Source organism: Aricia agestis, chromosome 10 (genome assembly GCF_905147365.1).
Source record: "Aricia agestis chromosome 10, ilAriAges1.1, whole genome shotgun sequence".
NCBI classification, from domain to species: Eukaryota; Metazoa; Arthropoda; class Insecta; order Lepidoptera; family Lycaenidae; genus Aricia; species Aricia agestis.
In genome coordinates, this window is record NC_056415.1 from 1,973,497 (window position 1) to 1,996,305 (window position 22,809).

The 22,809-nt window shown below is 38.8% G+C and overlaps 1 protein-coding gene across 1 annotated transcript in view; it reads right to left on the bottom strand.

Moving 5' to 3' along the window:
* LOC121730900 overlaps positions 1 to 22,809 on the bottom strand; it is a 143,110-nt gene that overhangs the window by 52,564 nt on the left and 67,737 nt on the right. The window contains exons 2-3 of the mRNA XM_042120106.1: positions 737 to 923; positions 66 to 196 (exon numbers count right to left, since the gene is read on the bottom strand). Of these exons, the coding sequence (XP_041976040.1) occupies positions 66 to 196; positions 737 to 800 (195 nt within the window). The 5' untranslated portion in view covers positions 801 to 923. The remainder of the gene's footprint in view (positions 1 to 65; positions 197 to 736; positions 924 to 22,809) is intronic.

Here is a 22,809-nt window from a genome sequence, read left to right on the forward strand (position 1 = left end):
AGTAGTTTCCAGAGCTTTACTTGCCAAAACACTTGTCAGTGACATGAATCTGATATAAGACATACCTTGCAAGCAAAGAGTGCAGACTGCCAGGTCGCAGTGGTGTCGCTAAAGTAGTAGCAGCTGTGGCCGAGTCGCACGAACTGCGGCGGACACACGTACGACATACGCGTGCTGTTCTGCCGACCCTGCGCGCCTGAAAGTGTAGAGACGGCTTAATACCTAAGTGTTTTGACTATATTATAGTATAGTAGTAGTAGCCTATAACATTAAACAGTAATTTGCAGTAAGTTGAACATTTGTTTGGCTTAGCAACCAAATTGTAAATGGTTTGAAATAAGAATTTGACTAATTCGTAGTACTTAGCTGTGAAGGATGTATGAATGTTTATAATACTGAAATAGGTATTTGCTTTGAAACACGAACTTTGCTTAAAACTACAAGAGAATTTGCAAAGTTTATATTTAAACCGTAAAAAGAAAAAATGCTTTAAGTTTGGTTTCTCTATAGGTCTATTTGTCTTTTATGGCTGTCAAACGGATGGAATCTTTTGAATCTAAGCTTCATAAGCCAGAGTGATTGAAATTCTGAAAGTTAAAGGACTAGTTTGCTATTTCCCTCTTTATATTGCTAATCATTAGGTACTTAGCACGGGGCCAGACTGACGTGGTGTGAATCGTCCATAGATATTATTATTATTATCATTACTTTTTAACTTAAAAACTATCAAACTTACATTGTGACCAGAAGATGACCAGCACGATTGCTGCCAACACCCTCCTCCTCTCCAGGGCTTCCATTTTGATTTTTATAGCTTCCACACTTAAAATCACTGAACACTAAACACACTGAATTTAAATCAAGTCATATTTTAATCCGAAATCAAACTACTCGACACAAATTTTGAATGATCCTTGTTTAATCTGAAACAAAAAATAAAATGTGTTAATTTTGAATAAAACATAAAATACTTAAATATTTTAACTGAAAATTTAGCAATGTTGGCTACATTGCTTCAAAACATAATATTTTGTAGAGCTCTCTTTAAAATGAAGGCGCATAAGAGTGTTTAAAAATATTATGTTAAAGATATTCTGTTCCAACTTCCAGACCATGATAGACAAATATGATTGCCACCATAATTATTGTGAAGCTGTCGATTGTTCAGCTATTTTAATTACTCTACAGTTCATAATCGCTTGCATTGGTCATTGGCCAACGTGAAGCATTAGATTTTAAATTTTAATGCGTTATTTTACAACAGTCATAACAACTGTGACTTACAGTCTAGTTTCCGCCATTGTTCTGTTCTATTTTCAAATCTGAGGAAACAATTAATTCAGATCTAGTATTTAGGTTAGCTTAGAAAGCCGAGACATAAAGGGAAATCTAGATTTGAGACGTAAACTTTATTAATGTTGCTCATAAACTAAAACTCGAGTATACATTATGACTGCGAGCGAAACTATACTGTTGCTTTTTGGGTTTTTCTAACCCGATTGCTAAAAGTTTAATGTCTTGTTATTTTCAAATTTTATATTCATGAACTGTAAATTATTAAATTTTAATCTGACTATACAAACAAACAAACAAATCTTTATTTCGTTTAAAGAAACGTCTTACACGCATGCCTACCAAGCATACGCCAACGAGATATCTCACTCTCGAGATAATTAAATTTTGACATTATGAGACGAGTAGTTACTCGTCTCATAATATCAAAATCTCGACATTATCTCGACCAAACTCTATAAAAATGTGTTATTTCGATGATAGATCTACGCGAGAAAAAATGTTTGTCATGCTAGGGTGAATAGAGATGAAGAGACAACATCGAGAAAACTTGTAGAGTGAGATATCTCGTTGGCGTATGCTAGGTAGGCTGGTGTTTGTTTATTTCATTACAGAGCCTATGTTACTGATCCCATCGTAAAGAGTGTCAACTGAGGTGTCAATAGATACGTCAGAATCGCTTGGATACCTTCGATCACTAATATACACACACGGACGTAAAAAAAATACGGACGGATCGCCATTAAGAAATTAGTGAAGCACCCTTAATAAGCCCAGGCGATCATACGTACACATCTTGCACACAGACTCGCACTGTAATAAGCCGATCGTACCGCCATTACGCAATTAGACTGCATCGCGGTGACACGTCTTTGTCATTCATAAATAAAAATAAATATGCCATCTTGTGTTGTAAAATGGTGCAAGAACAATACAACCTTACACAAAAAACATCAAGGAATAACCTTTCATAGGTAAGATAACATATTTTTAAAGTAGGTATTTTGATGTCATGTAAGTATTTAGCATACTACGTTCTCACAGAAAACCGGCGTGAAACAGCGCTTGCGCTGTGTTTCGCCGAGTGAGTGAGTTTACCGGAGGCCCAATCCCCTACCCTATTCCCTTTCCTACCCTCCCCTATTCCCTTCCCTTCCCTACCCTCCCCTATTACCCTATTCCCTCTTAAAAGGCCGGCAACGCACATGCAGCTCTTCTGATGCTGCGAGTGTCCATGGGCGACGGAAGTTGCTTTCCATCAGGTGACCCGTTTGCTCGTTTGCCCCCTTAGTTCATAAAAAAAAAAAAAAATACTATTGACCAGTAATTAGGCAGGAATACAATAATAGGGATGTAGACAGTAAACGAAATCTAATGCAAATTATTGTTTTTTTGAGAGTTTGTAATAAAGAATTACCGAAAATGGACATATTTTACTTAATAACTTTATAATATTTTTTATATTTAATAAGTGATTTTTTTAAATTGAAATAAGAGTGTATTTATTTTTTATACATATTTTTAGGTGTAACAAAATACTTATGTACTATCAGAGAAGTTGATTCCTATGCAAATCGGGGACCTAAGTAGTTTGGTTGCGTTACGTCAAACCCAGCCGACAAATCACAATTAACATTGAATTGACATAAGTATTCGACCAAATAACGTTGGTCTGTCAATTGCATAGGAATCAACTTCCTTGATGGTACATCTGTAAAATAAATATATTTCCTAAAAATAGTCTACACCCCTATTAATTTCTTAATTTACAAAAGTGGATATAATTGTTGTTTGACGACCTCTGTGGCTCAGTGGGTGGGCTGTCGGTGGCTCAAGCCGGGGGTCGCGGGTTCGAATCCTGCCGACGCAACAAAAAGTTTTCAAAGTTCCTGGGTCATGGGTGTGTATTAAATATGTGTATCATATAATAAAAATCTTAAATATATGTATAGTATAACAGTATTAAATATATTTCCGTTGTCTGGTACCCGTAACACAAGTCCTTCAGGTACTTAGCACGGGGTCAGACTGACGTGGTGTGAAGCGTCCATAGATAAAATTGTTGTCTTAGATTTCCTTCAGTAGTAGGGGAGGGAAGGTGCTATTGGTGTAGTCACCCGAGCGTCATTGAGACCTAGGAATGAAAATATTGAATGGACCTCTAGACTAGGAATAAATTTAACACCATGTTAGGTGATTTGATTTGACGTTAGCGCATGGTAGAACTCTCGATAGCTCTAACAGGCCGTTAACTGATTTAACAAGCCATTATTTATTTAAGATTACTTGATTGTTTGATGAAACGGGTTACGGGACTTAAGTATCTTATATCTTTTTGTATACAGGTTTCGTACATAGGTTTCGGGGGCGATAAATCTATCTAGCTAGGAATTATTTTTAGAAAATGTCATTTTATTCGTGTTTTATCGAATACCGAGCAAAGCTCGGTCAAATAGCTAGTAATAATTTTATTATTGTAAATGTTTGTACATAATCATTATTACTAATAATGTTATTTAAATAATATACTTCTCTGTACGTAACATGTGTTTTTTTTCTATCTATAGAGTCATAAAAATAATATTTTCATTATGACATCTTTAACAACCGCTTACATTTCTGAAGCGAAAAAAACATAAAAATATGTTTAAGTAGGTATAAAAAATACATTTAACTTGTCTGAGTTTACAAAATTTAAAAAGTAGGGAAATTTATGATTTATATGGCAACCCTCATATCACGCACACGTCCTACACGGGCGGCCATAACTAGGCTTCACTCGTGATTAGAGAAGGTTACGTCCGTATTTTTTTACGTCCGTGTATACACATTAGTGATCGAAGTTGGATACATAGATTAATTAGGTTTTGTGTTATAATTGTATGTATTATAATTATGTATTTTGCTTATAATTGTTTCATTTACTACTACTAGAAAGATCAATACAATGTATACGGATGTTATAGCCACGGTAAGCAATGTTCTTAATTAATACGTTAAAAAAGTCTCTTGCCCGTTTTAAAAGTTAAGAACCATGTGTATTTTGTGTTGTCCTGCGTTGAATCATATTGAAGGAACCCTTAACTTTTACAGTCATTTAATACATGCCATAAATACATGTAGAAATACTATGCAATGCTACAAATGCAACGAATCTCTACATTTAATTCTTTGGCACGCTCGGCCGCTTAATAAACTATTTGTTTGTTGATTTCAACACATGAGGTGTCAATCGTCTCGGTTGTGTAAGCTTTAGTGTAATATTTCTCAAATTCCCGTGGGAGAAGAAATAGGAAGAATAGGAAACTAAATCTGTGGAACTTTTCAGTACGAACGTTTAATGTAGTCAAGATTTAAGAGTGTGATTAGGAAAGAGAAAGAAAATGTCTGTTTTGTTTTTCAGGTTAGTGATTGCTGGTAGTTCTACATTGCCATTTGCCATTATGAAGCACCACCTTAAAGTAACGCTGAGGTGTTATTATACCTTCATATTAAGATATTAACGCTTCTGTACTGAAAATCGTTTATTCATTAACCAAGATTAGCACATTTACGTTAACAATTAAAAATAAGCAATCACAAGAGGCCAGCGGGAACATAAACATCGCTGGTATGACCGTTTGAGTGAGGCGCGGAGGATCACGTGATCGGAGAGGCGCGAATTTCACAGCGCGCCGCTTGATTGTCAAAATCGCACTGACTGGCCAGCGGACCCCGCGCGGGCGCCGGAGCGGTCCGCGGCGTTCGAGGCGCAGGAGGGGAGGTGTTATAGGGATGGATCCTGGTGATGCAATAGGGAGGTACCCGATTTTTAAAACCCCGCGTTATATCCTCCCCCTCTAGCCTAACTAGGCGCCTCGCCGTTGGGCTAGTTATCTAAGTATCTACGTGGCCTTCCACGTTTACGTTTCTCCCGGACGGGAGGTTCTACCTGGCCTGAGAAGGGCGTGAGATGCGAAACGTGATATTTACCCACGTCCCCCCCGGTCTGAACGTTCTTCAACATATAAGTTGTTGGGCTGGTAATACTACCGATTTGATATGGGCCGTCACGGCGTGGTATGAACTTTGCGGATTGTCCGCGCCCTGCATCGTTTGGCCCCTGAGTCTTCAGAAGGACAAGATCCCCTACCTGATAGTCTGGAGGCGTCCTGCGCTTCTTGTCAGCATTATCCTTCTGGACGGCCTGAGCCCTCTCGTGAGTATCTCTGGCGTCATCCAGGGTCGCGGCCATTTTCTTTAAGTAGGGAGTGATACCTGGGACGAAGTTATCCACATCCAAGATAGCCCTCATATCCGTGGCGGAGTCAGAAGGAGCTCGCAGCTCTCTTCCAAAAGTTAATTGCGCCGGCGAATACCCTGTACTGCTTGTAACGGCGGAATTCATCGCGAACCTTACCGCAGCGAGGTATAAATCCCAGGTGTCATGATCCTGGCCCACAAGAATAGCAAGTTGAGCCTTGAGGTCCCTGTTCTTGCGCTCGATCGGGTTGGCCTCCGGATGGTAGAATGGCGTGAGCGACTGGCTGATCCCTAAAACATGACATACCTGCTGCATGACCTCGCTCACAAATTGCACGCCGTTGTCACTGATGAGGCGGCGTGGCACACCATACCTGAGGAAAACCTCGTTGGCTAACGTCTGCGCACACTCGACGCTGGTGGCATTCTCGAGTGGAAACAATTCCACCCAGCGCGAGCAGACGTCCTCCACGATCAGGATCCACCTGTTTCTCCTTGGGGTCTCAACCAATGGACCGAATAGGTCCACCGAGACAACTTCGAATCTTCTCGATACGGCAGGGGTTTGCAGCAGCCCCGCTGGTTTCCGATTGTCGGCCTTATACCTCTGGCAGGGCACACATTCTTTAATATAATTAGTCACGAACGTGCGCATGCCAGGCCAATAGTAGCGAGACCGAACGCGGCTCAAGGTGCGTTCCACTCCGAAGTGACCTGCTGTAGGTGCATCATGGAGGTCAGCCATCACTTGCCTGCGTTCGTGCTCGGGCACAACCAAACATGCGTCTTCTCCGTCGTCGGACTCCAAACTGTACCTATAAAGGATTCCGTCGGAAAGTGTATATCCGCGGTCGGACCATGGTCTCCCCCTAGAGGGTTCGTCGGACTCCAAGTCCTCAATAATCTTGCGAACCTCTGGGTCTATCAGTTGATTGTCACGGACGTCACCACTGCTCCGTTTCGGCAGATCAACAACGGTGAGACATATGTCGCATACCGGGTCCTGCGAACAAACGGGCCGCGAAAGCGTGTCTGCGACCACATTTGAACGTCCGGGTGTGTATTCAATACTTAGGTCGAACTCTTGCAGAGTTAGGGCCCACCTGGCCAGTCGGCCGCTAGGTGACCTCTGACTCATCGGCCACCGCAAGGGCTGATGATCCGTTCTAACAATAACCTTCGCGGTTTCCACATAACCGCGGAACTTACACAAAGCCCACACGACAGCGAGAGCCTCCCGCTCAGTCGTCGAGTAATTCCTCTCGGCACTGGTGAGAAGTCGGCTTGCGTACTCGATCGGCCTCTCATCGGAGCCCTCCCCCTGCATGAGAACGGCCCCGAGGCAATATCCACTACTGTCAGTGCAGAGAATGAATGGCCTTGCCTCATCTGCCTGACGCAATATGGGAGCGGATACGAGGAGAGATTTAATGCGCTCGAACGCCTCCTGTTGCTCGGCGTCCCATCGCCAAACGTTCGTCTTCTTCAGGAGGTTAGTGAGGGGCCGTGCAATCTCTGCGTAATTCGGTATAAAACGTCGGAACCAACTCGACGTTTGCAGAAAACACTTGAGGTGTTTCACATTTTTGGGCACTAGCATGTTATCTACCGCCGCGGTTTTGTCCGGATCCACCTGGATTCCGCCTGGTGCGATAACATGGCCCAGGAACCTGACCGACTCTCGGGCGAAATGACTCTTGTCTCTATTGACTCGTAGCTTAAATAAGGCCAGCCGGTCGAAGACGGCCTTCAGGTCCGCCAGGTGCCTCTCGAAGGGACCTGGTGACAGGAGGACCAGGTCATCCAAGTAGGACAGCAGTTCTACTCCCTTCAGGTTTGAACGGAACCTGTCCATCAACCTTTGAAAAGTGGCCCCAGAATTCCGTAGGCCCATCGGCATCCGTTTGAATCTGAAGGTTCCGAGCGGCGTTGTGAACGCCGACTTGTCCTGATCCTCAGGGCAAAGGCTGACCTGATGGTACCCTGACCTCAGGTCAAGGGTTGTCATGTATTCACTGGATTTGGCCGCGTGTAGGATGTCCTCAATGCGCGGGAGTGGATAACGGTCTGGCTCGGTTACCGCGTTGAGCCTCCGGTAATCCACACACATCCTCAAGCTTCCATCTTTCTTGGCCACGAGGACGACATTCGAGGCCCAAGGAGACTCGCATTCCTCGATTACGTCGTCACGTAGCAACTTGTCTAGTTCCCTCTGCAACGCCTCCTTCCGTTTCTGGGACATCCTGTACGGCGGGTTAGCAATGGGCTCCTGGTCTGGACTCACCTTTATACGGTGGGTGGCGAACTCCGTGGCAGGACCGTGGCGCGCAAATTGGGCCGTTCTGTCACTGATGAATTCGTTGAGAGTGCGCCTTTCCTCCACTGACAACTTGGTTCCTTCATCTTCGCGCAACGAGAGCTGCGCGGTGTCGGCGCGCAACAGCTCCGTGTCAGCTGGGCTAAGGGAGTAGGTATACACAAAGTCATACAAAAGTTCGGGATCATCCGCGAACATCCACTTACCTCGAGCAACATCCAGTACCATACCGGCCCGGGATAAGAACTCGACACCCAATAGTGTTCTAGTCTCGTCCCCGGGCAGTACCAGGAACTCACTCGTTACCTCATGACCTTCAATCGTGACTGTGACCTCAGCTGACAACAAGTCCCGCAACATCTGAGACCCGTCAGCCAAACGTACAGCGCGGCGGGATTCGATAAATTGTACTCCCGCGTCGACTAAAATTCGGTGCAACATAGGACTCGCGATGCAATGTGTAGCACCCGTGTCGACTATTGCCACACCGTTACGACCCATAACACGAATATTCACCATAGGGTGCGATGAATTTTCGCACGCGACTGTACTACCTAAGTGTACATGTGTGTCACTACCTTTATCGGAACAATAACAAAAATCGCGACTCGACGTAACATCCCTATTCGAGTCGGTATAATTAAATGTCGCACTATTGAGCCCCGTCCCCTCTTTTTTCGCCGGCATCGAAGTCGACGTTCCCGGGTTACAAACATCACATTTCGCCCTCACGACACCAGTCTTACCGCAACCATAACATCGGACAACTTTAGGTGAACTATAACTGGGGTCGTTACCCTTATTACCTATTTGGGAAGTTTTCTCGCGATTACGGCACTCATCACTAATATGACCGAAAGCTCTACAATAGCTGCAACGCGGCCTGTTTTTATTACGCGTAGCGACAGTACTCGTGCAAGGCGAATTGGATCGCGCGGGGTGCTGGCCAGTAGAAGTAGGTATAATTTGCGACTTACGTGTTTTAATAATATCGGGACTTACTTGATATTCCTTCATGTTATCCTCCGCGATCCTCGTGTTACACAGTAACTCATCTAAACTACTTACAGACTCGCGGGGCACTCTTTTCTTAAGTCTATTACATAACAAACCGTAACACATATCTACTTGCATAACTTCGTCTACTTTATAGGGCAACTTAGCGAATAGAGCGCGCACTTTACACAACATAACTTCGGTGCGTTCGTTATCTTGTTGTTCGGACGCGAAAATCTGTCTAAATATTTTGTACGCCGGTTGAGCGACGCCGTAGATTGCGCGGAGTCGTGCGAGCGCGTCGTGCCACGTCGCGACCGACGACTTGACGCCTCTCCACCATATCGCTGCGTCGCCTTCCAGGAGCATTGGTAATCCACGGAGAGCATGCTCGTCGCTGACGGCTGCGCAGTCCTTGAATATCTCGACGGCGTCGAGGAATGCCTCCAATACTTCGCCGTCATGGGATGACCCGTCGAATCTGGCGGTGCACTTCGTGAAGTTGCCGCCGGGCGCACATGCTGATGACGTCGACGCCACCGGGGTAGAAGCCCTGAAGTCTCCGGCGGATGTCATCAGTGAGCTGATAAGGGTTCTGTTCGCTTCAGCTTGAGCGCGTGTGATGCTATCTACCAGCGTAGATAGAAATTGCTCGGGGAGTTGGTATGCTGGTGCCTGCGGTTGTCTCGTTCCTTCCACAGGTTGCTCAGCGCGACCGAACTCGCCGGTAGTGTCTTCGTCGCCGGTCTCGGTTGGCGTGCCGTCGCCATCTTGTTGACGATGCCGGAGCGCGTCCTGACGTGTTCTCGTCATCGTACGCGAACCAAACGCGAACGGATAATCACGTAGGAGGTCCGTGCTTCTGCCACACAAGCGGGTTAGGTATTTACCTACACGATTTTACGTAATTATGTACGTAAAAATGTCCGAGCCGCGGGATTCGAGCCACTAGTATGGGCGCCAGTTTAACGCTTCTGTACTGAAAATCGTTTATTCATTAACCAAGATTAGCACATTTACGTTAACAATTAAAAATAAGCAATCACAAGAGGCCAGCGGGAACATAAACATCGCTGGTATGACCGTTTGAGTGAGGCGCGGAGGATCGCGTGATCGGAGAGGCGCGAATTTCACAGCGCGCCGCTTGATTGTCAAAATCGCACTGACTGGCCAGCGGACCCCGCGCGGGCGCCGGAGCGGTCCGCGGCGTTCGAGGCGCAGGAGGGGAGGTGTTATAGGGATGGATCCTGGTGATGCAATAGGGAGGTACCCGATTTTTAAAACCCCGCGTTATACTATGTTTTATTTATGTAGTTTGTTAGTGACATCGAAGTTCGAACATACTAAAAATACGTAAAATACGTATTTCTGACAATGCACACTTATTAAATCATTTTTATTACACACGTTATTGACAAAAATACGTAAACGGTAAGAGTAACATTCATAAAATACATCACAGTTAGACAACAAGCTTCTTAATAGATTAATACTAGAAATATTCTTGAAATTCCCCATTATTTTTGTCCGTACATTTTTTGTTACAAGTTATTACAATCGTATTTATTTATTGGTTCAGGTAAATTATGAGCGAATCGAAAGCTGAACAAAAACAGACCGTCTGCAACAACCTAATCTACCGTACAAATTGGTAAGTTTAGAATCATGAATCATAAAAAGGAAAATGCATTTAAATGTGGTGCATAATGTATGTTAATATGGGTGAAATTCGCGTGCACGGTAATGCACTTCAGATGAACACTTGAAGATTAGAGCACTCGAGTGCTGCTCTTGTTACGATCTGAGGATGCAAGGTAGATGCAGTATTGCAAGGAACATTCGTAATGTGATGCTTTATGATGAAATATGCGGAAATAGCGTTGACGGCAATAGTATGTTCCCAATAACAAATAAGTAATGCTAAAATCGGCATACGAGCACTCCAAAAAATTTGGTAATATTTTGGGGTGCCCGTTTTTATAAGTTCTCTTCTCAGTTTAAAAAAAAGGGGCTAAAAGTTAAAACTGAGAAGAGAACTTATAAAAACAGGCACCCAAAAATATTTTGGAGTGCTGGTATGCCGATTTTACCATCTGTGTATTGTTAATTGTAAAAAATTGTTCAGTTAATTTCATTTTCATTAGAACGTTTAGAGCTAGAAAAAAATTACCCGCACTTTAATTGAGGTTGAATCACCTTGATTTTTTTTAAAGCAGAGATACTGCTGTTGTTACACTGATTTTAAGAAAGACAAAGCTCTGAACACCAAAAATACACACATTGATGTTTCCGTAGAAGTTTCTAGAAGTGTCGATATTATCATGGCACAGGATAAGCGCATAAACCATTAACGACCGGCTAATTGTCTGACGTGGCCGGATATCTGGGGGTGCCCAAGGGCAATCTGACAGTAGTCGTAAAACTGACCGACATACAGACGGGAAAATACGTCATACTTGGATTGTCGAAAGCAATATGTCTAAGGGCTTGATTACACCTACCAGAGTAGACAGAATGATAGAGTATGCCGACTTAGAACTGATGTTGAAATTTTTAAATTTGACGTATTATGACGAAAATCCTCGCTAGGGTTGTTAACTTGTTACCTACGAATTTAAAAATATGACATATTCGATGGACGTGTTCCTCTTTGGTCGTATTGTTGTTTGTGTTTTGGCACATGCGATTAAAATTGTCAGAATCCAATTTTGAAATCTTTATTTTAAATATTTAAAAATAAATTATATCAGCCAGCGCGAGGCACATTCCGTTCTAATCCTAGTGAAACCCGACGAATTTGACAGATATTGAAACCTGTCCGTTTCTTTGCAGTCGAACTACTGGTCGTTATGTCTATTGTGCACCTACCGAGCAGAGCCGCCGAGATTTGATTGTCCGAGAGCACTTACTACCCACCCTACTCGATGGGTGAAAAAAAGTCCAAATGAGTCATCTGAAGGGAAAGATCAGCCTACTCATATAATATGGGGACCTTAGACCTAAGTCAGTTTGTTTTCGTGGATACCTTCCTAGTGTTCCATGATCCATCGCTAAAGAGTGGAGGGACTCGCGCTTTAAAAAATAAATACACGTCTACATTCATTATTTATCATTTACTAGCGACCCGCCCCGGCTTCGCAGGGGTGTAAAATATATAATAGCCTATGTCACTCACTGAAGAAATAATTAAAATCGATTCAGTAGTTTTTATTTATTATATACATTAGTCATTACTACCTGTGGCCGGCATTGGTCGGTACCGCCGCAAAAGCTATGTCCCGCAATTTTTAAATCTGTAATATCTTCGAAAATATTCATTTAATTCTTATGCTGTAAAGGGCCATATAGATTTATATTAAATCAATAATATATTTAAAGTATTTAATTTAATAAGGATTATAGCCGTATTGGTTAAAATCACTTCGAAAATTAGCCATTATTTGAAGTTAAAAGTAAATGACAAAAAATGTTATTGTGGGATATCCATAAGAGATAGACAATTAGACATATTATATCATCGCGGAGTTTCTGTAAACCTTTTCATAGTGTACAATACTTTACTAAGTATTGCACACAATATGAAAAGGTTTACAGAAAACTCCGCGATGGTATATGTTTATTTCAAAAAATCTCGTAGGATTCAGCCTGCGTTTTCAATGTAAGGGGATTTTTTTTAATTATTTACGACATCATATGAGAAACCCCAAAAATAACAGTATTTCTCCACTATTTAATGAATGTCATTAAACGTATCAACCTTCCTCTTTAATCTCTCTATCTATCAAGAAAAACCGCATCAAAATCCGTTGCGTAGTTTTAAAGATTAAAGGGAACCAAGGGACATGAGGGAAAAAAGCGACTTTGTTTTATACTATGCAGCGATGGAATTAAGTATTAATAAGGGCTCCCACACAAAACGAATCGCAATGTCATTTTTAGTATGAGTTTTGTCGCGATATTAGCGATGCGATGCGAATTCGCAGTTTTGTGTGGGAGCCCTAATGTATGTTTAGAGACTACACCACCACCACCCACAGACTACAAGGGAAAGAGTTTACATTGATCATTTTAGTAAGGCTAGCGGCGCGTGATTCAATGAAAACAATTTTAATTGCGATATTAATTGACTTTCTTCTCTGACCTGAAATATACGAGACGTGCTAAAAGGTCTGATAAAGGATTAATTTTTCATCTGTTAACTTGGTACGAATTTAAACCTTTCTACGATTGCAATAAATACTGAAGTCGTGTATCAATATTAATGAGAACTTATGTAATTCAAATTAATTAAAAAGGTTGTTAAGTGTTATTGCAATGTATTAAGGGTAAATTTAAAAAGGGTTTATCCTTAAACCTCAGGTAACAAGGCGTGAAAGGCCGATACTCAGCTGTCAAGTACTAACCGATAATTAATTTCATGCTATGAGTCATATGACCTGAATCGTTTTCAAGAGGCTTTAATGCATAATCTATATATATAAAACTCAAAGGCGACTGACTGACATGGTGATCTATCAACGCACAGCCCAAACCACTGGACCGATCGGGCTGAAATTTGGCATGCAGGTAGATGATATGACGTAGGCATCCGCTAAGAAAGGATTTTGATCAATTCTACCTCCAAGGGGTTAAAATAGGGGATGAAAGTTTGTATATAATAATACTTCTTAACGCGAGCGAAGCCGCGGGCAAAAGCTCGTATAATATATAACTTATACATAATATAATATCAGAACAAAAATCTATGTCAATTATAATCGATAGCTGAATTTCAGAATTTAGAAATTAATTTAATTGAATAACCAATGACAGACTGAAAACAACCGAGACATCACACATTACATGCTACAAATATATTCCGTAGACCACAATTATACGAGGCTGTCCAAATCAGACCCATTTAAAGTACTATTTGAGATAACTTTAAGTTGCAAAACAAAAAGACAATAGAGAAATTTAATTCGGACCTATGTTTCTTCGGTCGCGTAATGTCAAATCAATGTTAGCCGTATCTAACGACAGCTTGGCCAAACCCAACCAAATAATGTAGACCTGCCTATGAATCAATTTCTCCGACAGTGCTAGTCTCGGTATTGACCGACTTTGACCTCGAGGACACGGCTGAGTTGCTGTACTGTACATAAACTGTGTGCTGTGACATTGAGCTCTTGGGAACCCGCTCGACTGGTTCCGCGAAGAGAAACTCACCGCCAAATATTTGCGGACCCTTCCCGACCCTATTTTTGGCAAACTTCAAAACTTTCTTCCGTTAAGTTCTAGTGCGTAGGTTAAGCCCGTCACAGACTTAGCTATAATATATATTAATATTTTTATAGCTAGGCATATTACTATATATTTTCTATACTAATTTTCGCGTGACCGCACACTCAGCTATAATATATATTTCTGGTAGCTACTATAATAATATATATTATAGTACGGTATATTAATATATATTATAGCTAAGTCTGTGACGGGCGTTACTAGCAAACAGATAATTCTTCGTTCTCTAGAAACAAAACAATTACATATATTTTCTTTTACGCGGCGTAACTAGGTCTACTGTTTAGTCTATGCCATTGCCAGACAAGTCCCATGTAGACCTTATTATTATTATAGTTATTCGCTGTGTAAATGTTGTTATCAATATGGGGTTATAAAGTTAGTTAGAGTAGTTAGTATCTAATCAAGAAATGGTAGCTTGAAAAAAGGTAACGTTCATCACAATTTTTTTTATCGTATTTCTAGACTTTTCGCACACAAATCTAAGGTCTACTCATACTTTTATCTATTTGAATAGTGATAACGATGTTTTGGCAAAGGTTAAAAAACCTGTACGTTCAGTATCGGTTATATAATCCGCACGTAACTTGTTAGGAGCTTATTATCAAATATAGCAACAGCAAAAAATATTATCTCGTGCCATTGACCCTCTTAAAAATCGCTAGGGTTGTCGATATTAAATAATATTTTATTTGTGTCAATTGATCTATCTTTTCTCTTTAAATATTATGATTGTAATTTATATATCAATAATTTTCTATTTCTCTCTGTCTACTTTTGGGATCTACTCAGTGTGATAATAACATTTTTACCAAAGATGTTTTTGATTTATCTAGATCGGACTATTCGTTGTAATGTTATAGCACAGTATTACAATATTTAATTTGTAATACTGTGATTATAGCGTTGGAAACAAAAAACGCCTTCAATCTATGATATTATGATACACATAAAAATAAGTAAAATAACTAAGATATTTCTTTTTGCGCACCTGAAAATATCGGGTAATATTTTTACCTCCATTTTCCATTAGTAGGTAATTGAACATAATACTAGCTAACTATTAACTCGTTGAAAGCATTTTAAAACATAGGCACTAAAAACACAAGATCTTTAGCCTGGCGGCTGGCCACATAAAACTTCAAAAGTAAAAGTTGGTTAAAATATTTTGTTCACTTCAGTGACAAATACATTTGTCACTGTGTTTTAAGATGAAACTTTTTAAACACGAATAAACTCGAAAGATGAAAAGATAGAGGCAGCCCTAATTTGTTATAATTTAATCGAAGACACGTTTTGAAATCCACTTTTTATATGATAGGTTATTGGATCGCTTTTGTATTAGTTGTTATTCTATTCCCTAATGTGTTTATATTATTAAAAAAACAATAATGGAAAGGCAACCACGCAGAAAACTTCGTGTAGGCTTTAAGTAGGGTGCTATTGTATTGTCAGAATTTAGTTTATTTGAAGCAAAAAGTTTTACCATTAGTAGTTAACTTGGTTACATTTTTTATTAGCTACCAATGTAAATTGGTTAAATTGTCATGTGAGTCACATATTTTTTACTCTTCAGCTTTGAATTTAATTTTGAGAATGTAAAAAGATACGGCAATTTTACGATGAAAATTCTGGCAAAAAATTACAAAAACATTTTTATGGAATTGAACATTTTATTAAAAAATACAATTAATTTAAGAATTTCGTTTTTCCTTCTCTCGTATCCTTCCTTTACATTGTATTATTTAAAATCGTTGAAAACAGACGCCAAAATTAAACCCATTTTCTATTCAGGTCGCGTACTTCGTCTTATCAGTATCTCATACAGTGGGCGATATAATGTGCTTAATAATAACCATACATAAATGTATTTTCACAAAGTCCTAAATGCTAATTTCGTCTCAAGGTCATCTCGAAGTGAACCGTGTTTCTATTGAACGCCAACAATGTTAGTTGTGCAAAATTTTCATTCACTTTAAGCCAATTTGGTCCTTATTCCCAAAGGGCGCAAGTTCCGTCTCGAAATTATAGATTTAGTGGTTAGGGAATGTGTGTGATCATAAAACGTATTGTAAGTTAAGATTTATGGCGTACGTGCCTGAGAACAGATTTCGGTTGTGTTTGTTTTGTGATAAAATATTGAATTACTAATAGTGTAGCAGCCCTATATTTTAATGTACGAAAACCTATGGCGGGCGCCTTGTTACGGATTGTTTTGTTTTTTTAATCAAGAGTAATAATCATGTCACTGAACTTGAATGAATTGTGATACTAAAATAAATATTTTTCTTATGTAACAAAGAATCGGACCGGATTCGGATCGGACGTAGTTCCAAACCGCTCTCAAAATTGGCGTGACGAACCATCACCTCGTTTCACTCAAGCCGCCTTAGATCTTTACATGTAAGTCGATATGGCAGTAGCAGTTGTCATCGAATATCGATCAATTGACCTGACTAGAAGATCTCTGACCGCCCACCGAGCCGTCAGAGCCGTCAGTACGGAGGCGCGTCATAAATGGGTCGAGTCATAATGAAAATAAATTAATTGTAGAGCCGGCGCCATACACCGGTTAGCGCGTCCAATTTTGTTAGGCTCCAGCTCCCTGTAAAGTCTATAAGTGTTGACTAGCCTTAATTAAACGACTTTAATTTAATGAAGATTTTGACATAGCTAATTAGCTACGAACATTTTATGTCAAACTCTTCATAAAATTAAAATGAAATAGTAATTAATCATTTATTATCTCTGAGTGCTACCGTTAAAAGTGTGCATTACCTGATAATGTCAAAACGTACTATTGTTTTAGCAAAATATAATATTATGCAGGTATGCCTCTAGCGCCAAATGTTTTTAATAAGAATATTATGTGTCGTCAAATTTGGTGTTACTAGTCCTTATTTGCATTGTATAATATTATATAAAACAAATGCCTATGCATATGAATTATCCATGGATTATTTTAAAATTTGTTTTTGCTTATAAAATCTCTTTCATCTTATAACTAGTACTGTGTCCGTGAGTAGCATCTGCACAATATTCACCCTAACTATGAGTGGCGTTCGAACATTTCTTTCAATTAAAATAGATGTATGCGACCTTCGCCGAATGTCTTGATCACGGCCTTGATCAATTCGCATGCTACAGCTTCAGTGTGCTTAGACAAACTGCTTCCGACTGTTTCGATAACCTAATTAGATATCTGGCCATTTAGCCAAGACTTTTTCGTTATCGCTTCGTTATAGAGTTCGCCAAATGAAAATGTATGGAATTGACATAAGCGTTCGTTTATATGACGTTGACATTCGACTCGTCTTATGTCAATTCCATACATTTTCATTGGCGATTCTATAAAGAAGTGATAAAGAAAAGATCTTGACTCATCCTCCTGATTTGACAATTGACATAACAAATCGCTAAGTCACTAAGTGTATAACGCTTGCGATGTGTCATGTCAAATCCCATACATTTCTGGTTTTAGAACTTCGCTGTCTAAAAAGTCGAATATAATTGGACTAAGTACCCGGTACCAACATTTGTAATTGACTTTAGTATCTATCTTGGTTTGCAAAGTTTTCATGGTTCAGTAAAGGGGTTTGGGTAATATTGGCGTCATTTTCAAATTTCGCGGCCACTCACCAAACCGGCATATTATGAAAGAACATATCAAGGGGAGTAAACTTTATTATGGGGGACATATAGCTAAACTATATCGGAGCCGAGATATTAGACATTTTAAGTTCGTATTTTCAACTAAAAGTAAATTCTATCATAACATGAATACTCAGGAAAATAAAAAAAAAACCGGCATTATTTATTAGCTTAAAGCCTTCCTCGATATACGGGCTATCCAACACAAAAATATTTTTTCAAATCGAACGAGTAGTTCCTGAGATTAGCACTTTCAAACACACAAACACACAAACACTTCAGCTTCATAATATAATATATTATACAGGATATAACAAAACTAAGTGATAATACTTTAGTGTGTGTATTGTGTATGAGTCCCGTGTATAGAGTTTAGTGTAAAAGTAGTATCGCTGAAAGAGAACATTTTTTTCCACTTTTGTATGGGGAAACTCTTTACGCCAGGGCGCTTGCCCATGCAAATCACAAAAAAATGTCTTTCAGCGCTGCTTCTTTCACAGTGAACTTTATACAAGGGACACATAATATAAAATACTCTAACTAAAGTATTATCACTTAGTTTTGTTACAACCTGTAGATATACAGGGTGTAGCAGCAGTAGCAGCGCTGAAAGACCAATTTTTTTCACTTTTATATGGGGAAACTCGTGACGCTCCGGCCCTTGCCCATACAAAAGTAAAAAACAAATTCGTCTTTCAGCGCTACTACTTTCACAGTGAACTCTCTACAAGGAACACGTACACACCCTAAAGTATTATCACTTATTTTTGTTATACACTGTAGATACAAGTACAATTCATTTCATCATTTATTTTTATTTTTAGTTATTCGCACATTTTAGAAGAATTAACCAACATACTACTACTACGCGCCGTCATTTAATGAGTTTTTTAACTATTTATTTTTCTTTTGCAAAAAATGCAAATCCATTTTTTCTCGAATTTCTTTAAGAGGGCTTTCTTTGATAGTTAATATTCTATAAAACATTCCTAGCTCCACGTGTATGAGCCGGGAAGTAGATTAAAAGCTAGACTAAAAATTCTGTACCTATATTGCGCGTGGCCCGACATGCACTTGGCCGGTTTTTTTTATTTCTATTTTCTAAACCATCTATTTTCATCAAAAAAATCAATGCACACTATGAGTGCACTTTTGAGATTGACAGCTCAGAATAAGTACATTTAAATTCTTTTTGATAATTTAAAATTAATTATATTATAGTGTTACGTTAATTTTAAAGTTCTATTTGTAATTTAAATCAAACTGTGATTCTATTGTTAGAAATCTTATAGTATAATATATTAATACAATAATAGATATAGTTGGAATTTTTGATTTTGAAATAAATGACATTTCTTTATTCCACATATTTTTTTTATTTCTTCTTGTTACCACTTTTCTATACGCCAGTATAAATAAGGATTAGACTAAAAATATTTAATAAAATTCATGGTACGAATCCACCCATACCAAAAAAGAATTCGTCGTTTCATACCACTCCAAGCACCGTGGTACGAAACAGGCAATTCAAAAACAGTACTTCGCTGTTTCATACCGCGGTATGAAAAATATATGGTATGAAACGGGAAGGACCCATAGCTAGTGAGAAATATATATCCTACAGATTATTATACCCTTTCTATACCTGTTTGTTAAGGATAGCTCCATAAAGTAATGTTAATTACTATTGATTTTGTGAACATAAGGCGCAAAAATAAAAATACTAAAATAATCGTATCTCAGCTCCGATATTACTTAGAACAATTTTTATTACTAATATATGTTTCTCTAATGTAGTGCTACAAAATAGTATTGGTTTAATCCCTGGCCGCTGGAAAAAAAATGACGCCACAGGTCCATACAAAGTTACTCAATCCCCTTTAACATGAAATGGCTGGCGGATTTCTTGGATAAACAGTAGTTAGAGGCAAAATGTTATGCACATTTAGGCAAAAGTTTTGTTTGACTTATTACAATATTAAGATTTAATTCGGAGATTCTACAAGAATGATCCTTATGCCGTTATCATAAAGCTTCTGCCACAGGTAAAATAACTCTGAACGGAGTTTATTGTTAACTATTTGGACCGGTCTAATTCTATTTGGCGAGAAATAGCTCATGACGAAAGAATCATCAATTCGGGTGTCGTGAGGCGAGAGAGCTCGTAGTTTACGGCCGCATATTATATTATGTAAAGGTCACGGTCCGAATTTGCAACTATATTTATGTATCTGACTTTTGATAATATGTCCAGATATAGTTGGAATACATATATTGTGTCGGGATTTTTTTTTGGGGCATATCTCTGCGAAACATTTAACATTTGGTATAAGTATATGGAGGTAGATTTCATAAACGATGCCACATCTTGGGAGTAGAATGGCTTCTTGCAAGGCTACTTGTACATTATTATATGACTTACAATTATGTATGTTGATATCGTATACATAATATTAAATTAGTAAACTTTATTTTAAAAAAAGATGGAAAAAAATGAGCCCCGTGCGAGTTTCTTACGCCGCGCTGGTTCTTCTCGCCGTGTTAGTTCCCGAACCGGTGGTAGAAACCATGTAGGTTATTCTGAAAACATTCATTTTAAATTTATTCAGAAATAAAACAATTTTGTTTTTATTTTTTTTATTTTGAGATAGGTACTTTAAGTCTTGGGAAAGAAAGTTTTTGTACTGGAAAAACCTACAGTTTCTGCGTGATAATTTTAATGCTATCTGGTATTTGAATATTTTATTACAGCCGTGGCTTATGCTAGCAGAATCGGAATCGCCAACTCATATTTACCTGCCAGATTAGCTCTATTAATTGAGTTGCATCCATTCGTTATCTGTTCGCTAATAGCCACAGTTGTCTGTTTGTTCTTCCGTGAATATTGCTGAATCGATAGAATTAGCGTGGGGTTTCGACATAGAAGTTTTCATCTGAAATCTGTTGAACAGAAAATCTGGTCTACTTTATGTAGCCCGTGATTTCGGCGGTATAAAGAAAACTCTTTGGAACTGTGGATTTTGTGATAAAAATTGTCCTAAATTATTTTTAATTACAATTGTTATGTTTTGTCTTTATAATATTAAGTGTAAATTATTATTTACATAGATACCATGTATAGTAAAAATGTGATTCTAGTATTTACGACATTAAGCCATTAAATAATGTGCGTGCACAAAGTGTGAAAACTAGATAATAATATTATAATGCTTTATGTTGAGAAAAAATTATGATCCAACTCAATAACTTCATCTGAATTCAAAAGGCTATAGAAAATAGAAACATCAATAAACTGATCAATTCATGTGTCATAGTATAATCATATATCAGGCCGCTTGTGTCTTGGGTGTCCGCTGGTTTGGCGACTCGCTAAAGATCTCGTATGGTCTCATAATATCCACAAATGGCGAACGCGGAACCATTAACTATTGTAAGTTAGTCTGTCCGTTCGTCTTATCTCGCTAGACAGGGGAATGTACTACTGTAGTACAGTCATAGCTTACAACTTGACTTATTCAGGTTTGTAAAGGTATATCAGTTTCTGTTTTGCACTTCGTTGGATAGTAATATGTCGACAAGAAAAGTAGGGGTATCAAATTGATGACTAGCTAGTTCATTTACTTAATATTATACTTTTTAGTTTAATTTTTAAATGCGAATTCGAATTCATGAGTTTTGTCGCAGATATTTGCGATGCGTGGGAGCCCTAAATCAGGTGTTTTGTATAAAACTGTTAACTGTTTAGATTGAGAGAATTAAGATAGGAAAAAGTAAGAAATTATAAAATTATGGTTGAAATACGGTAAGAAGCACATTGAAGAAAACCACATAGCAAAGCATTATCGTACACATTCACTATTATAGAGACACTAGATGTCTCGCGCGGCTTCGCCCGCGTAAATTAGGAATTTTACAGAAACCCTATATTTCCGTATATTCCCATAAAAAATATTTCCCCCGTTTTTCCCACATTTTCCTGAGTTTCTTCGGTCGTATTAGTCTTAGCGTGATAATATAATAATAGCCTATAGTCTTACTCGATAAATGATCTATCTAACACTGAGATAAGTTTTTAAATCGGACCTGTAGTTCCTGAGATTCATTTTCAAGCAAACATACTCTTCAGGTTTATAATATTAGGTAGGTATAGATTTTTTTTAATTATCGCTTGACAAACTCGAGTCTCGATCTAAAAGACTATGAAATGGTATAATATGGTAGTGATGATGATGATGAATGTAATTTGCATAGTAGCATATGCTTTCTGTTCTTAAAACAACGCTGAAACTCCCAAACTTATGTCTCTAAAGAATCAGGAGTTCTCTCAGCAGCTTCCGAACCACGGTATACCAGGTATATCTCGGTGCAAAATCTTACTTGTTGGTAGCATATGCTTGGAATACTTCTCACGAAACCGAATTCACCACATATTTCCCTATAAGTTTTGAGGAGTTCCCTCGATTACTTATGGATCCTTCATCAGATCACCACTTTTATGAATAAAATACCAAATTGGGATGATACCCTATATACCAAAAGAAAAATTTTGAAAATCGGTTAACAAACGGCGGAGTAATCGTTGAATATAAGAAAACGAACATAACACCTCCCCCATTTTTAAAGTCGGTTAAAATTGTAGCCTTTGTGTTATTCTGATGTATAAGCTATATTATTGTAAAGTTTCATTAAAATCCGTTCAGTAGTTTTGCGTGAAAGAGTAACAAACATCCAAACATCCACACATCCACACATCCATACATCCAAACAAACTTTCGCCTTTATAATATTAGTAGGATAAGTAGGATAGGAAGAAGCAATAGTTCAAATGCAGAAGTTTTCCGTCTATAGTTCCGACTTAGTGTCTTAACACATGATTACGCCTGCAATGTAATATTTTAAATTGTTGATGACACACCATGCCGAAATTACGTCGCGTTATAATATTTTATGCATAGCGCATTGCAAGCGTCATCATGCTGAACTTCGGCCACGTATTTTCAGCCTAGTGTGAATGTAAACAATGTGTA